The 16349-nt window shown below is 37.0% G+C and overlaps 1 protein-coding gene across 2 annotated transcripts in view; it reads left to right on the top strand.

Annotated features, from left to right (window-relative positions):
* Positions 1-16349, top strand: part of LOC136828819 (YEATS domain-containing protein 2-like) — a 39346-nt gene that overhangs the window by 5220 nt on the left and 17777 nt on the right. Inside the window, exons 2-6 of one of the 2 annotated variants that reach the window (XM_067087059.1) lie at positions 2045-2217; positions 3968-4140; positions 6759-7225; positions 9184-9372; positions 11138-11298. In XM_067087059.1, coding sequence (XP_066943160.1) covers positions 2085-2217; positions 3968-4140; positions 6759-7225; positions 9184-9372; positions 11138-11298 — 1123 coding nt within the window. In that variant the 5' untranslated portion in view covers positions 2045-2084. The remainder of the gene's footprint in view (positions 1-2044; positions 2218-3967; positions 4141-6758; positions 7226-9183; positions 9373-11137; positions 11299-16349) is intronic. The other variant, XM_067087060.1, reaches the window with a different exon arrangement.

Here is a 16349-nt window from a genome sequence, read left to right as displayed (position 1 = left end):
CAGCGCCAGCTGTCAAATGCCCTACACCATGCTGCAAGCACACGTTGCCACCTCTTGAGTTGCCTGCTGCAATTACTCCCACTCTTATGGAGCATGATCCTTCACTGGCGCCCATTCAGTGCCAACTTGGTGACGTTCTAGGCCTTCTTCAGAGGACGCCTGCAGTAACAAAGGACCCTCTGGGCTTGTTTCCTCCTCTGATTTCTTCAGCTGATGAGGTTCTCGACCAGGCACCTACTCCCACAGCATACTCAGCTGTACTCAGATATTTTGTGGTCTCTTTTCCATCTTTCTTCTTTCCAGCTGCTCCGGCTTCTCCTGCCTCTGTGTTCTTGATGAGGAACCAGCCTGTTGAGAGTTCCAGGCTTCTTAAGATGGTACTGTCTTTTCGTCCAAGAAAGCCTTGAGAAATGTTGGAGAGTGGCTGTCAGAGAAGAGGGAGCAGGGCAAGGCAGTCTTCTGTTCTTCCTCTCATCTTTCACGTAGGAAATATCTCTCTTATGCCACCGGAGAAGCTTCTTTGGGAGTCGCTGCCCCCTCCCAAGGGGACTTCTCTGGCCTTATTGATTTGTCCTGAAGGTCGGCCTTCGCATTGGCCAAGATCATGTTCTCTTCTACGGAATTAGACCATTTAGTGAAAAATGTTTTTGAAATGTTTGAAGTGCTTAGTTTTTTAGATTGGCCCATTGGTACGCTTGTGAAGAAGATCAAAGACTGTGGCGATCTTGCAGACGACTTGTCGGCAGACTGGCTGTGTGTGCTTTCCTGCCTAGATAAAGCCAATAGGGATGGCTCCCTGGAGTTGGCGTCCTTGTTTTCTATGGGTGTACTGAAGTAGGGGGAAGTTTGGTGTTCTTTCACCACCAAAAGTGTTACTTCCACCCAGAAATCTTTGCTCCTTTTTTCACCTTTGGATCGTCTTCATCTTTATCCTCGAGCCACAGTACTGGGATAGCCTCAGATCTTCAAAAGAAGCTTACTCAAGATCTTCTGGCTCAGTCAGCCAAATGTCCCAGAGAGCCAGTCTCATTTGGTGCTAAGACTGTCTCTCCTCTCCAGCAGCAGCCCTTTCATGGCAGTAGGACAAGATTCCAGCCCAGACCCCGCTCTAATGTGCGCTCAGTCTGACCACTTAAGGGTCCCCACAAAACCCTCGGCTCGTAAGTGAAGATCCTGTCCTCCATGTGCCGGTGGGAGCCAGGCTTCTCCAGTACCTTCTTGCAGTAGCTCTCTGCACAGGTAAGGTTACAACAAGCATTTTAACCAATGCTAGCTACTTTTTCTATTTCAAAATTCTTTTCCTTGCTGAATTTTTTGGAGTAGAATATGTCCATGCATCCCACCTCCTGTCAATATGGGATTCAGCTATGTAATTACTTGGTAAGTTACTTATATGAAAATGGTATTTTCATAATGAAATTAAGTTTCATATATACTTACCAAGTAATTACACAATTGGAGCCCTCCCTCCTCCCCTCTCATGGACGTAGGGCACAAATGAATTGAGCTCTTCAGCTGTTTTGTAACTATTCTCCCCTGAAAGTGGGCAGGGTCTTGCCACTTACACTAAAGCAATAGAAGCGCTGCTGCGAATTTCTTAATTTAAGCAGACGCGCAAGTTAAAAACATTAGCTGTGTACTGTAATTACTTGGTAAGTATATATGAAACTTAATTTTATTATGAAAATACCATTTTTCCTAGATATACAAACCTAAAGTATTGTGTCATAATTCCACCTATAAGCAACCCTTATACTTGTCCATGTTGGCAAAGGAAAAGTGGATGCTGGTAGTCAAGTAAATGGGTGGTACCTGCTGGTACTTTGGACAAACTTTTCTTGAAGGTATATCTTTACAAAGATTTCAGTTATATATACCAAGGAGAAATGAAAATTATCTTTAATTACCAATAATAATTTTGCTGATGAATATGAATACTCCCATACAAGAGACTCAGGTTTGAATCTAGGAAAAATACAATTATATTTAAAAAATTTTTATAATCAATTTACAGTACTGTGATCATTTTTGTCTTTTTTTTCAGAATTCTTGATGTGTTCAGTAGCACTTACATAACTTCAAAAATGGAGGAAGAGTCTGAAGATGAGTTTCAGGAGGATATCAGAAATCACTCTTGTAAGAGGATGTTAAGCACTGAAGATCCTGATTACTCTCGACCACCAGATCCTAAAAGGATGAAGGAAATGGAAGAGAGAGGTATGTACCCCAAGAAGAATTTGGTCATTAAAGGCTGTCAGTACTCAGCACAGTACTTAGAAGTCTTATACATTGTCTTTTATCTTTATGTACTGTACATAAATAGTACTGTACTATACAGTAAAAGTTTGAGTCTCTAGCCTGCCAGCATATTGAAACTGATAATCAGTATTGATATTATATATACAAACACACACCTGTGTTCATACAAAATGTAGCCATCATGTATTGCTTATGCTTAATACCCAGGTAGTTGTGGTTACCAGAGTGCTGATTATCTCCAGATGACAAAAGGGTTTTGAGTTCTCTCAAATGAGTATTTTTCAGATAAAGTTACTAATTGTATATAGCAGTTCCTAGTGACCCTCTTTTCTGTACTTCTTTGTATCTGCCATTACTGTGGTAAGCAGCAAAGGGTTTAGTGTTGATCCTTGACTAATACCAACATTTATCTAAAATTCTTGTGGTACACTTGCCATTGTCTTCACTTTAAATAAAGAGTTATGGTAGAATAACATCACTAGCTTAATGAGACTTTCTTGCATCACCTGCCTTGGTAATGCCCATTTAATCGTTTGACTCAGTAGTCTTATCAAATATCTTCTCAAGATCTGTAGACGTATATTATAATCTCTTCTTCTTTGTATGGTACTTTTCTTGTAGTTGCCTCATTATAAAAACTACTTCTGATGTTGATCTAGTTGCATGAAGCTAAACGGACAATTATCGAATGTAATAATTTTTTCAGTGTTTATATAATTTCCACATTACAATGCATCCCTTTTTCTTTTGTATAGCAGTACAGTACTGTAAGGCATTTTCCCATTCTTCTGGTCCTGTCTCTTCCTTTGTCAGGTTTTAGTATATTCTAGTAAGCTCTAGGATGACTGGCACCCCTGGTGACTTTATTAAGTCACCTGTTGTCCTGAATGTCTTGTGGCTTTGCCTTGTTTCATTTTTCCAGGGTCTTTTAGCCTTTTCAGCTGTTAGGTTCCTTATTGGTTCCTCTGTTATGCCAAAGTTCTCTAGTTCTACATTCATTTCCTTCATTGGGAAGGTTTTCAGAATACTCTTTACTGTTTCCATTGGTCCAAAATCTTTTTAATTTCTACTTTAAGTGTAATCTCCAGTTTCAGCTTTTATGTGCTTTGTCCCTTTTTGCATCTTTTCCATCTTTCCTCAGCCACCTTACTGCCCTGAATGTTGTCTTTTTTTTTACCTCTGCAGAGTTGAGATTCTAGTTCCATCCCCCCCCCAACTCTTCTCTGCCCTCACTGATTGCATTTTAGCCTCCTTCCCCTTTTCTATGTATACATCTCTATCCTTTTGATGTCACCCTGCATACTTCTTCTATTACCTGCTGTATGCCTTCTGTTAGCATTTTCCACTGATTGAATAAGAATTAGGAGTTATAGATCTTTTTGGAGGAGCTGACTACATACTTCTGGGATCACAAGTGTTATCTTTATACATAAATTTTCTGGTGGTCTACTCAGTGAAGTGTCAAAGGCATAGGCAGTAATAAAGCAATGGTTTGTATCTGAAAAATAATGCTTGTATTGTAGAAAAAATTCTTTATTCTGTATTCCAGTTTTTTATGTTAATCTGTGGTTTCTCTGTGTTAATATTTGAAATTTATGTAAAGATACATGATCTTACAATGAATACTTGTGCGTATTTGAATACCTTATGTGACACAAGCCATTTAATATCTACAAATGAGACTTACTGTATATTCTAATGCCATCAGCACAAGATGAACTGAGAGAGCGTGTCATTAAGGTTGTTGATAGAGTCCTGAGTAGTGCTGCCAGTGAAAAACAAGCTGAGATGGAGGAGATTGATTCTCGAATCTTACGCATGCAGCAGTGCTTGCATACTTTACGATACTGTGTATCTTTGAATTACCATACTGTTGATAAGGTAAGCATTTGCAGGAATCTTTATTGATAATAAGAACTGGTCAAAACTGACAAGGAAAAGTCTTTTTGGTAACTGTATTTTAGTTTTCCTTTAACTTTTGTGAAGAAAAATTTTATCTTTGTGTATTGAGTTAACTTTATATCATCATTAGGGCACATGTTATGCAGGTAAATTCTGGATATATGAAATTATATTTTTTAATACAAGCCCATTTATTTAAAATTGCCTGTCCTGCAGTTTGTAGCACCTCTTAGACATACTTCTAAAGAAGAATACCTCATCTGGCCAGACATGTATCCAGGAGCATCAGTGCCTCTGGTGGTAGTCTTAAGTCATTCTTTGTGTTGTTTAAACTTACTCTAAGACGAGAGGGTGTTGGGGGTGGGGACTTTTTGTAGATTGACAGGTTTTAATTTAAAAAAATTAATTTTGTTTCAACACAACCTTATCAGTTCTATAAATAGCTATTTAAGTTGGAAAGCACCTTATCAAAAGTTGTATAAATAGCTATTTAGGTTGCAAAGTAAGCTATTGAGCGTGTGCATTTAGGAAAATAGCTCTTTGCACTGTTATAACTAGGATCATGAATTATACATGAACGTTCTTGGAGGGCCGGAGTTTGTTAACAGGCCTGTTAAAAATAAAATACTTGTGTACTTTATTGACAAAGCAAAGGTATCAGTGTGCCTAGTGGTACACTATTCAAGGAAAGGAACATGCTTTATAAGGGAGAAGGAAACCACCACCACCACTGTCTAATGAGTTGATGGAGCTTGGCCCACGGCAACCATTGTTTATCGAGTATATATTTCCTAATATTTTATGTGGATTCAATTTTTTCAGATAAAAATAAACAAATGTAAATGGAGAACATCAAGAAACAGCAACAATAAGCATTTTTATTCTATTTATAGATATGGAAATAGTCTTAATTTCATGACCCCTAACTGTAATCCAGGATGCTTGTGTCATAATACTCTTTTAGATTTACCTGTATTAACTAGGAGGAGGTGGTGTTTTTCAAGACCTAAGATATTAGACAGCTTGGTGGCCAACAACAAACACTCATCCACCTTGAGAAGAACCTTGGTTGACAAGAGTGTGGTGCTTATTTTTACCCCCCATGTTGATGAAAAGGGAATCACAGAAAGTGATGCAGTTTGAAGTTAGGATGAACTACCTGTGCTTTTGTGACTTAAGCCTGGAATGTAATATTATTCAGTATAATGGAAATGAAACAACTGGACAAAGCAGCAGAGCATATCTTGGAGCTGGTGCTTTGGTGTCCTCAATAGCAGCCAATGAGAGAACCAGACTTCTATGACATAATCATGACATATCTCTATGAGCCAGTGACAGTCATGAACATATCTATCAACCAAAACAACGTTGTATATGGTGTTGCTTTTGATCCAATAAAAGTTGCGAAGCTCACAAGCAGGAGCGTGGTCTCCTAGCTCTCGCCATTCTGCTTTCCTGGCACTCCCCCTTACCTCTCCCCTTGAACACAATTAGCCCATTTTATCCCTCCCAAAATACCCCTTTATCAGTGTTCTATATGAAGGAATGTTTATGTGTGTATGTACGTTACAGGTTTGTAAGGAGCTTTCTTAGCTCAGTATTGAATCTCTCTCTCTCTCTCTCTCTCTCTCTCTCTCTCTCTCTCTCTCTCTCTCTCTCTCTCTCTCTCTCTCTCTCTCTCTCATGATAACCTAATACATACAGTAGTGAAATTAAAATGCTGGATCATTACCTGACACTGTTTTGACCATATATGATTACTTATGTCATATATGATTACTTATGTACCCCACTGCTCAGTGCATAGCGCTAAATGCACATTAGTCTGGACTGGGAGAGATGATCTAGCATTATCATTTTTATTGTCTGTGAAAACTATGACAAAACACCAAGAAATAAAAAATGAGAAATGATAGAGGAGAGGGGAACTTGTGTTTGTGTGCACATTACAGGTATGTAGGGGAGTTTCTTAGTGCAGTATCGTTTTTTCTCTCTCTCTCTCTCTCTCTCTCTCTCTCTCTCTCTCTCTCTCTCTCTCTCTCTCTCTCTCTCTCTCTCTCATGATTGCCTAATATACTTACTGTAGTTAAATGGAATTACAGTATCGCCTGACACTTTGTTTTGATCATGTTTTTGCTTGGTGGTGTGTTGTGTGGGATATGAATTTCATTTAGAGTATTTTTCTTCCAAGTTAAAATTCTTTGGGTGTGTGTGTGTGTGTGTATAGTCATACAAGGGTGAAATTGTTTTTAATTGATACCAGTGCACTTGCAAGACCAGCAGTGTGTTCCTACTTAAAATTCAAGATCCATTCCTGTAATTCATACTCACTAGGGATCAGTCATAAGAAAATATAAGATTTGCACAAATGTATTGTAAAAATTAAATAACATGTATTCACTGTTGAAAGTTTTTTCCATATTTTATACATGCTTAGTAATTCAACTAAGCTTTGTTTAAAACAGAAGAATAGCAAATTTTCTTTAGATTTCTATCTTTAAATGAAGGTGTAACATATGGTCACAAATGTATCATATCCTTTGGTAAGATCATGTGCATTAAATGACCTGAATTCTCTATTTTATTATTTCCCCCAGCTTGTATCAAGTGCTGCCACCGACAAGCAAAGTTATGAAGCTCATCCTGCTGTAAGGAAATACATGGGCAAAGGCCCAGTGTGCAATGTTGCATCAAGATCCTCAGAAAAAGATCTCCCAATACTAGACTCTCAAGCACCAAGTCAGATTGCTCCTAATGCTTGGAGAAAAGATGATGTTTCTTGCCATGGACGAAAACAGTGTGGGGAAAAGAGTTCAAGAAGAAAAAACAAAAATGAAGTTTCAGAGTTTTTATTAGATTCTGAAATTAGTAAGGCACCTGATACACTTGTTTGCTCAGACTCTAATGATAAACCATTGTTAAGGAATGAGGACAAGCCACAAGAAAATGAGGGGAAAAAATTAGAGCTATCAAGACCCCCAAGCCCAAAATACCTACCACCAAAACCACCTGACTCGCAGATAATTGCTCAGGGACGTCATCAGAAATTCCAGAGTAAGCGAAGGTATGTACAGGCTGTTAAATTAAATTCGTGTTAATTTTCTTACATATAGTAGAACTTCCTAATAACAGACCATCTTGGGGTTTGTGGTGTCCATTAACAGAAAATGTCTATTGTAGTACTAGAGTTTGAAGTCCTAGCATAGACTAGCATTTTAGTTGGCACTAGACTTCATTTGTAAGTTTTCAGAACTGGGGCAATCAGTAAGAAAATAATGTAATATTATAGTTTGTATCTATTGATTTACATTTGGTATGAACAGCTAATTATGCTTGGTGTAAAGTAAAAAAAATAATTAGAGATACTTGGCTCGCTTAATGAAAGATGCTCCAACTAATCTGGAAAGTGCATAGGTGGTATAGTAGTAAGAAAAGGATACACTAGAACAATTTGTGTTATAATGTTGAGAGTTACAGGTGACATGCCCTACCAAAACAGTAGTCCCATACCTTGGCCTTCTCATCCAGGTTAATTTAGCTAAGTATGTGCTCATAGTATAAGTATTAAATGTTCTCAGAATAGCTCTAATCCTACAGAGTAATGTTTGTTTTCCAGTAAGTAAAAATCCTCCATAAGAAAATTTACTATAAATGATAGAACAATGCTGCACAGCTAAGAATTTTATGCAACCTCCTACCATTCAATACATAAATAAAAAAATTTTCATGGAACCCAGTTACAAAGTCACTGTTTATCCTGTTGTCAGTTTATATTGATTTTTTTTCATGTAAATCTAGTTTTGGATTTTGATTGCAGTATTTATGGGCCATTCATGTAACTTTCTGCCTTTGCTTTGTTCTTATCGAGGATTGCAGTTTGCTCAGGAATATTTGCTTAATGAGATAATTTTTTGCTATGGTTTGATTATGAGTGTTGTGTATTATTTTTGGCATTTATCTATTTTCAGTGTATAACTATGCCTTGACATACTTGTGAAGGTAGGTACAGTAGGTCCTCTAACACCTTCTGATCATCCCTTAAGAAGGACCTCTATTTGTAGTGCCCTTTATGTAGTAGCCAACCATGCACCTCCCTCATCACTTTCGTGGTATTCAAGGATTAGCTGGTTAATCACTGGTTTAGGTTTAGGAAGCAACATGCCTGCTAATGACATTTTGCTTCCTTTATTAGAGACCTGAGGATGAAGATTTAGTCATAGAATTTATTTAATAGAAATTTGAGTGAATGAAATTTTACCAATTTTCACTGAAAATCTGCAGGTCCGCATATGAAAAAAATGTCAAATTTTTCAAGTTTTCAATTTCAGTTTTCTATGATAAAAAGTAAAGATTATGCACTCAGGATGAAGGTTTAGTTATGTATTGAATTTTATAGAAAACTGAGGGAATGAAACTTCACCAGACTTTCACCAAAAACCTACAGGTGTGCATATGGAAAAAATTTTAAATTATTAAGCGTTTCAATTTTAATTCTCTATGACCTAAAAATGAAGATTAGTGTTATGTATGACCCTAGTACCTTTGATCAACTCTCTTAGGGATAATTTCCTGTCACGGGTATCTATAAAATGTCGACATATGGCTCTTTGGTTTCTATCGGCCAGCATACATGGTATGTACAACTGTACTGGCGTGTAAATTTATTTACTGCTGTACAGTCATGTGCATCCCTTTTGGTCTTCTTGGCACAATGCTGTTTTTCATTACTAGTGATGTTACCAGGTTGTTTTTAATAGAGATCCTGAGGCTTATTATTTGGTAATTGGTATAGGTGCTTGGGGTTACGTCTATGTTGATGATCCCTCATACAGCTAGGCATTCCTCCTTGCATGCAGACCCATAATGTAGGTGATGATAAATAACCAGGCTCTCTTTTGTCATCTTTATGGATCGTTACAATTCATTAATTTTCGTAATTTAAGATGCGTGGAATCTGCAATGAGCAGTCTGTAATTATTTAAAGAAAGTAAGATGCATTTTTTCTATTCTCTACCTTTCCAGAGTTGTGGTTGGCAATACCTATCAGTACTTGACACCTCAGACTGGCAGGGATGCCGAGGATGCCATGCGTTACAAATGGCAAATATACGTACGAGTTCCCGCCCAAGAAAATGCCATAGAGACTTTTGTGTCAGATGTAACTTTTATACTTGACAAAAGTTATGCTCCACATCACATCATAACACTCAAGTAAGTATTCCAGGAACTGTGGATGCAGGTATTTCAAGAATATTGGAATGATTTGAGTAATTAGTGGCTAAATATGCTTGTTATGAATTATGAGAATTGGGTATTGAGGAAAAGTGATGCTATTATGATAGTTTTAAGGTAACCAATTGTCTATAAGCAGTACTGTGTGCTTTATAGTTGGACTACAGTATTTTGATCGTGTGAACAGTTCACAAATTAGGGATATTTTAATATTTAAGTTTATATTATATAAGCAGTCCCTTGGGTTCATAATAAAAACCATTTCTGAATCTGTCTTTAAGTTGAGTTTGTAGGTAAGTATGAACAAGTACAGTACATATGGTGCTAGTGTAGTTTGGTTAGTCAAATGTTTGTCTAAGTATGTAATGTATTATTTTACTTTTCTCTGTTTTAGGAATACAGGTAGGAAATGAAAATATCTTGATTCGTATATTATACAGTGTGTTGAAAGCAGCAAAAAAAACTTATTTTTTGAAAACAACAGAGAAAGATACTACAGAAAATATTTGCTTGTACTTACATTTGATAATAGTTTTGAAGATACTATATTCCTCATTTGAACAATATAATAAATTGAAAAGCACAAACCTTCATGGCAAAACTAAAGAATGTATTTCGAATTCCATGTAAGGCGTGTCTCATTTATTACATCAGTCAAGCTAAGAAATCTTTGCAAAAAAGTAGATAAAAAACTAAAAGTTACATAAGATATGTGAAGGATAATGTGCAGTTTTGTTTAGATGTAAGGTAATGTTAAAAAATCTTGCTATTAGTTTGACAGTTTCTTCTAATAATGAAGCCTTCTACTCATAATGGATTGAAAGGTGAAAAGCATTTTTGGCCCCGGAAAATTCTTTGAAGGATGTTTTTTCCCTTCTCTTCATGATATCTGTATGTTTTTCTCAGTATTATGATACTGAATTCCATGAAAAGTTCTTTCTTGTGTGTTCTCAGGTGGAATAGCAAAAATGACTGGGAGTACTTGCTCATCTAGACATCTTAGATACTTGAGATGAATTCTTAGTTTGCACAAAACAAGGTCTTGGAGAAAATGGTTATGTATGAAGCAAGGGTAGAATACAAGACATGTGTAACTTCTGTGTGTGTAATTGTAGATTAACCTCTTAGGAAATTGTTTCTAAGTTTACATTAAAAAATACATTTAACCCTATAAAAGGAAAACTTGACATAAAAATGTTCATGGTGATGGTAAATGAATGAGTTTGTGTTCTGTATCAAATTGAAGTGAAAGACTTGTTTTGTACTTGGCAGCTTCAGGAATATAAATGTCCTGTTTTTCATGAATACAGAAGTTGTTCTAGTTAAATTAAAAATGGGTTAAAATGCAAAACAAATTGAATATTCTGTAGAAGTAAACTTTGAATGCTGTATTAGTACTGTAAGGGCTTTTCATCCTCTGCTGACAGTACCATGATTTTGGTGGTTGGGTGTTTAATAATTAAGTTTTCCATTATGCTTTTGCCATGTTTGATAAGAAAAAATGAAGCCATAGTAAGTATTTTCATATAAATACATCACCATCATGATTATCATGCATATATAGATATCAATTCCTTTTAATTAGAGTTTTCCTGTATAATGCATTTTCCAGTAACTTCTACTGTCTATTTGGTGAAAACAACAAAAGATGATTTAATTAATAATTTTTACAAAAAATTTTTTCCTTACCTTATTGGAAATGGTAGTTGACTTCCTTGTTCTTAAGAGAACTTATGCTTTTCAGGCATCCACCATTTGCCCTGAGCCGACGTGGTTGGGGTGAATTTAAAGTGCAGATCGTACTGAATTTTAAAGATAATAGGAACAAGAAGGTACAGCTTCTTCATCCTTTGGTATTGAGTAGGCCAGATGATCCTCTTGCTCTTACTGGACTGTGGAGACTAGGTAAGCTGTGTTGCCATTGTGCCTGTATAATTTATGTTAACTTTTTTGCTCTTTTTAGTCTCATGTAGTCATTGAATTTAGAGTATTAACTTGTAAATACTGATGACATCTGGGAAGTTGACAAGTAACTAAGCCTTATGATGCAAGAAAATAGATTTAGGAAAAGATTAAGATTTTTCAGATGCCATTGGAGTTGTAGGTACACAATTTTGAATGACTTTTATTATAATGCACCTTGTACATGAGTGTTCTCATGAAATACCAGTTGTTGAACATAATCCTATTACTTTATATATGTGGCTAATCCTGCAGTCATTGTCTCTGTAGGCACACTCCACAAGAAGAACCCTTCACTTAGCTAATGCCTATCGAGGGAGTTCATCTGGTGGTAGTAATAACAGCAGTGAAGCTATTCTCTATGTGTTGCCAAGCAAGCAAGCAACATTTCCCCATTTATCTTTCTTATCTGTGTTGTGGTAATGGTTTTTGCCTTTTCCTCTCATTTATTTATTATTCATTAATGAGTGTTTTACTTTCTGTGATTGTATATGTGCTTTTGGCTGCTGCTACCAGCCATTGTAAGTACACCTGCTTTCCTCTGAGCTTCTGCTGTTCAGCAGTAATGGCTACTTCTTGTAAAGTAAAAAAAATTTTAATGTTTTGGAGAAATACAATTGATTTGTATGAGAATTACATTTGATTTCATGAGAATCACAATTGACTTTTACATACTAATGCCGGATATCCTACTTTTGGTAAGGTGTAAAGTCTGATGTTACATTCAGCATTCTTGCATTTCACTCTACTTCATGGAAAGTGAATTTGTCTTTTACCAAGTTCAGTTACGTTAAGTATACCTTAGTTTAACCAGACCACTGAGCTGATTAACAGCTCTCCTAGGGCTGGACTGAAGGATTAGATTTATTTTACGTGGCTAAGAACCAATTGGTTATCTAGCAATGGGACCTACAGCTTATTGTGGAAACCGAACCACATTATAGTGAGAATTGAATTTCTGTCACCAGAAATAAATTCCTCTAATTCTTCATTGGCCGGTTGGAGAATCAAACGCGGGGCCAGCAGAGTGCTAGCTGAGAACGGTACCCACTTGTCTAATGAGGAACTGACCAAGTTCAGTAACTTTGTTTCACTTGCTAATGCTTTTTGTTGTTTTCTTTGTCAGTGTGCCATGCTTCAGTGATTTTCTCCCAGCTGTGTTGGAATATGGTATTGTTTCATGATAAACCCACTGTTAATGATAAGCCTTAACTTCCTGTGTTGAATATCCCACATGCATGACGTCTGAAATCATGAAGACCAAAGAAGGATAGCCTCTGGAAGGAATTGCCCACCTTATTGTTTTTGTATCTCCTTGTGGTAACAACAGCCATGAGAATTCTCCCTAGCTTTGCTCAGTCAAGCTTTGTTTTCTTTATTTGAATCTCCTAATTTTCTGATTTTATTTGTCTAATCAAGCTCTGTTCTTTTCACACTTCATACTGTGCTCTTCATCTGAAATTGGTATTAGTACCATTAATACAGCCTGTGTCTTGCTGTGTTTGTGTAAGTATTCGATCTTTTTGAATTACTCTTGCTTTGATTTTTGTCTTTCCTAGGTTTTAGTGCATTATTCAGTAAATTGTATAAAGGTACCATTTATTAAAAATTGTTATTCTCATATGGGGGAAGGCTGGGGCAGGCAGCAAAATGGGGACTGAAGAAGGTATTCTTCTTTGGGTACAAGAGATCCATAATGTACTCAAGCAAAATCTTGTAAGCTGGGGCATAAACACTGCTGCTGCTCCAGGACGTAAGTAAGTTGAAACCTGGAAGATAGAAATTTGAGCCATAGAATAAGACCTTAAAGCCATGGAGTTATCTCCAAGCAGGGGAACCACAGGAACAGGCAAGGAATGAGGCTCAAGACGAGGCCTGCTACTGACTGGGAGAGAAAGTGAACATGTGGAATGAATTTAGACACCACTTATAAGAAGTTGAAGAAGGTGGACCATTAGCAAATCCCAGCAAAGCTTAACCAACAAACCCTCTAGCAGAGAAGACCATGGAGGCAAGAGGTCATTTGGTGAGCAGACAGTTGGAATAGGGATTGGAGAAGGCCTACAGTTAGCAGTTTTAAGGCACAACAGGAACGGGGAGCTGCATAGAGGAAGAGGAAGTCCAGTCCTAAGATATGCTTGAAGATCCCTTGTCTGCCATGACATGATGAGCAGCTAACTTACTAGATAAGAAGGAAGGGTGTGTGACATATTTTATATGTTAAAGAAGTTGAACACAATTTTTATGTACATGATGTGCATAGCAAATGCAGGTCGTGAATGAGAGACAATATAAATGTGCTGCAGGATTTATCTCTCTTATCAGCACAAGTATGCGATTTGATCTTGACGAAATTGAAATGCATCCTTCTGCTGAGTAACCAGGGCATTTTTGGTGGGATGGACAATGTTGGTGCTGTCAAGATCATAGAACTAGTCATAGTCCTTGAGTTAAAAGGTCTCAGATTTACTCTCGTTCTTTTATAGGATTGCATAGCCAAACTAATTTCTGCTGATGACTACTGACTCATATTCTTTATCCTTGAAACTATAGAAGAAGCTGCTGACAAAGATACATTTCTGGAAGAAATCGATGATGGAGAATTAGTACAGTATTCAACAGTCTCTTCTTGGCCAAGGATTTTGACCAACCTTGAATAAAAAAAGAGCTGGTCATATGCTTCTTTTTGGATTGAGACCTGAGGCATTGATATGTATTGCTACTGACATTGCTTAGCTTTTTACAATACATTTTTTCCATTGAAGATGTTAGTGTGTGCCATTGAAGATGATAGTGTGCTCATTCATTTTCTTTTGTGATACAAAGGCTGGAAATGGCATGGTTTTTGGTGTCCCTGATCAATATATCTTGTGGTTGGTATCCACCTGGGTATGGTCATCATACCATTCACTTTTCTGGTTCATAGGTTGGTGCAAGCTACCGCAGGGTTTCTTGTATAAAGAACATTGATCACTGTTACTCTTGTCTTGATATTGAGCATTGTCACATTACCAGTCATGGCTGGAAGAAATCACCTGGGAGACATGACAGTCATTGTTTTGGTGTTTACTGGCAACACATTCGACACTGTTTGCTTTCCAGTACAATCTCTGACAGGCAAGACTCATTCCCGTAGATCCTTATGGCTTATGCCTTGACAATGATAGGAATAAATGTCAACCTGTACAGTGACAGGTGTTTGGACATCTTGAGAAGGTGATCATCTATGACAGTGACCAGGAAGCAGAGTGTCTTAAAGCCAAGATAGCAGCACAGCTGTGGGTGCAGGTATGATAACATCAGGAGAAAGGTAAGGTGTTCATCATTGGTGTGGCAGTTGCTGGTGAAGTCACAGTCCCTGGAAATGAGTGGTTACTGCACGGGGCAGCATAGCAGAGAGTTTTCTCTTATGCCACAGCTGCCTGTATTAGGGCACTCATAGACAAAAGACAAAAGCAGTCTCCTTCAAGTGAGCCATGTATGAGCCATCATTGGGCATGGTCACATCTGCTGGACAGACTTTGGTAGAACAGAAATCAATCAGACAAGCCAGCCAGCAGGAAAGGAAGGTGCTGTCAGAGTGGTTTAAAAGAAGTTAAAGTGTGAGGACTGAGCTAAGGCATCATTGGAAGACTGGTGATTTTTCACTGTGACAAGGTATGAAGACAACTCCATTGCCAACTTGCAGATCAAAGACTGAAGTGGATGAAACATACACTTTAATATCAGCATTCCATGACTTTCTCAACTTGTATGTCCTCTTCTTTGTGTAGTTAAGATACAGGTGAATGCTTTAAAGTCCCATTATGATATATGTTGGCTCTCTGACCTTATGGTTAATGGGATTTGCCTCAAATTTTCACATGTCATTTTTCAACTGATGCTTAAAATTTTGCCTTTAGGAGCTTAAAATTTTGTCTTTAGGAACAAAATTCAACCTCTAGTCTATGTAATTAACATAAAAAAAATAATTTTTCTTAGTTATGTAAAAAAAAAGTTGCGGTCCACAATATTTTTCCTATTGACAAATTTAACTTTAATTGAATTTTGAGTTGTCAATGCTGAGATATGAGGTTTTACTCCTGTAGATGTAAGTTTTGAGAAAGCATCAAAAGAAAAAAAGATTGTTTATTGTGTAACAACTTTGAAATTGTGACAGGTAGGAAACTAATTTTTTCAAGGAAAGTACGTCACATAAGAAATAGTGTATCATGATATATAATTCCCTTTTGTGTAAGTTATTAACTTATAACAAAACTTTTACATGAAAGTTGCAATTTTTTTAGTTGCTTTACTATGATATCAGTGTTTTCTCTATTTTCTTTATTTCAATTTCCACACAAGGAAAAAATTTATATCTAGGAAGGGTGACGAAAGTAAAAATGAACAGTGTTTAACTAAAAGGGCATCAGGAGATCATACAAAATTTCATGCTAGATTGTCACTCAATAAAAGTTAAGAACGAAATTGTCCATAAATGGAAAGTTTAACAGGCACTAACATAGCAATCATGCTATAAAATAAACACCTTCAGAACAGTGAGCAGAGTTATTAATAGCAATGTAGGTTCACAAAAAGGAAGCAGAATGATTGAGAGACTTGGGGATCCAGATAACACATTCATAGTGAGATTACTCTCCTTGTCTCTGTTAAATAAGAAAAGATTGGTGAGCCTCAGAACATTCAGGGCACGGCCAAAAAGCTAACGAGTTGAGCTCCCATGATGCTCGTATTGCTCTAGGATGATGTGTGGATGATTATAACATTGAGGGAATGTTATTTTCATCACAGATTGTATTCCATTAATGTAACACATATAGTTGATTTCTTTCAAAATGTTGGCATTCATGTGACTGATAAGGGTTGTAATGAAATAAACAAATCAGAACATAGGGACAGTGAGGTCCTTCACCAGGGAAGTTTGATAACTAAGTCAGTGAGCATTGAACTTGTGTAAGGTTATTGGCTCTGAGGGTTGTTGCCTCAATTTTCTG

Source organism: Macrobrachium rosenbergii, chromosome 43 (assembly GCF_040412425.1).
Source record: "Macrobrachium rosenbergii isolate ZJJX-2024 chromosome 43, ASM4041242v1, whole genome shotgun sequence".
Classification (NCBI taxonomy): Eukaryota; Metazoa; Arthropoda; class Malacostraca; order Decapoda; family Palaemonidae; genus Macrobrachium; species Macrobrachium rosenbergii.
This window is presented reverse-complemented; position numbering and strand designations above follow the sequence as displayed.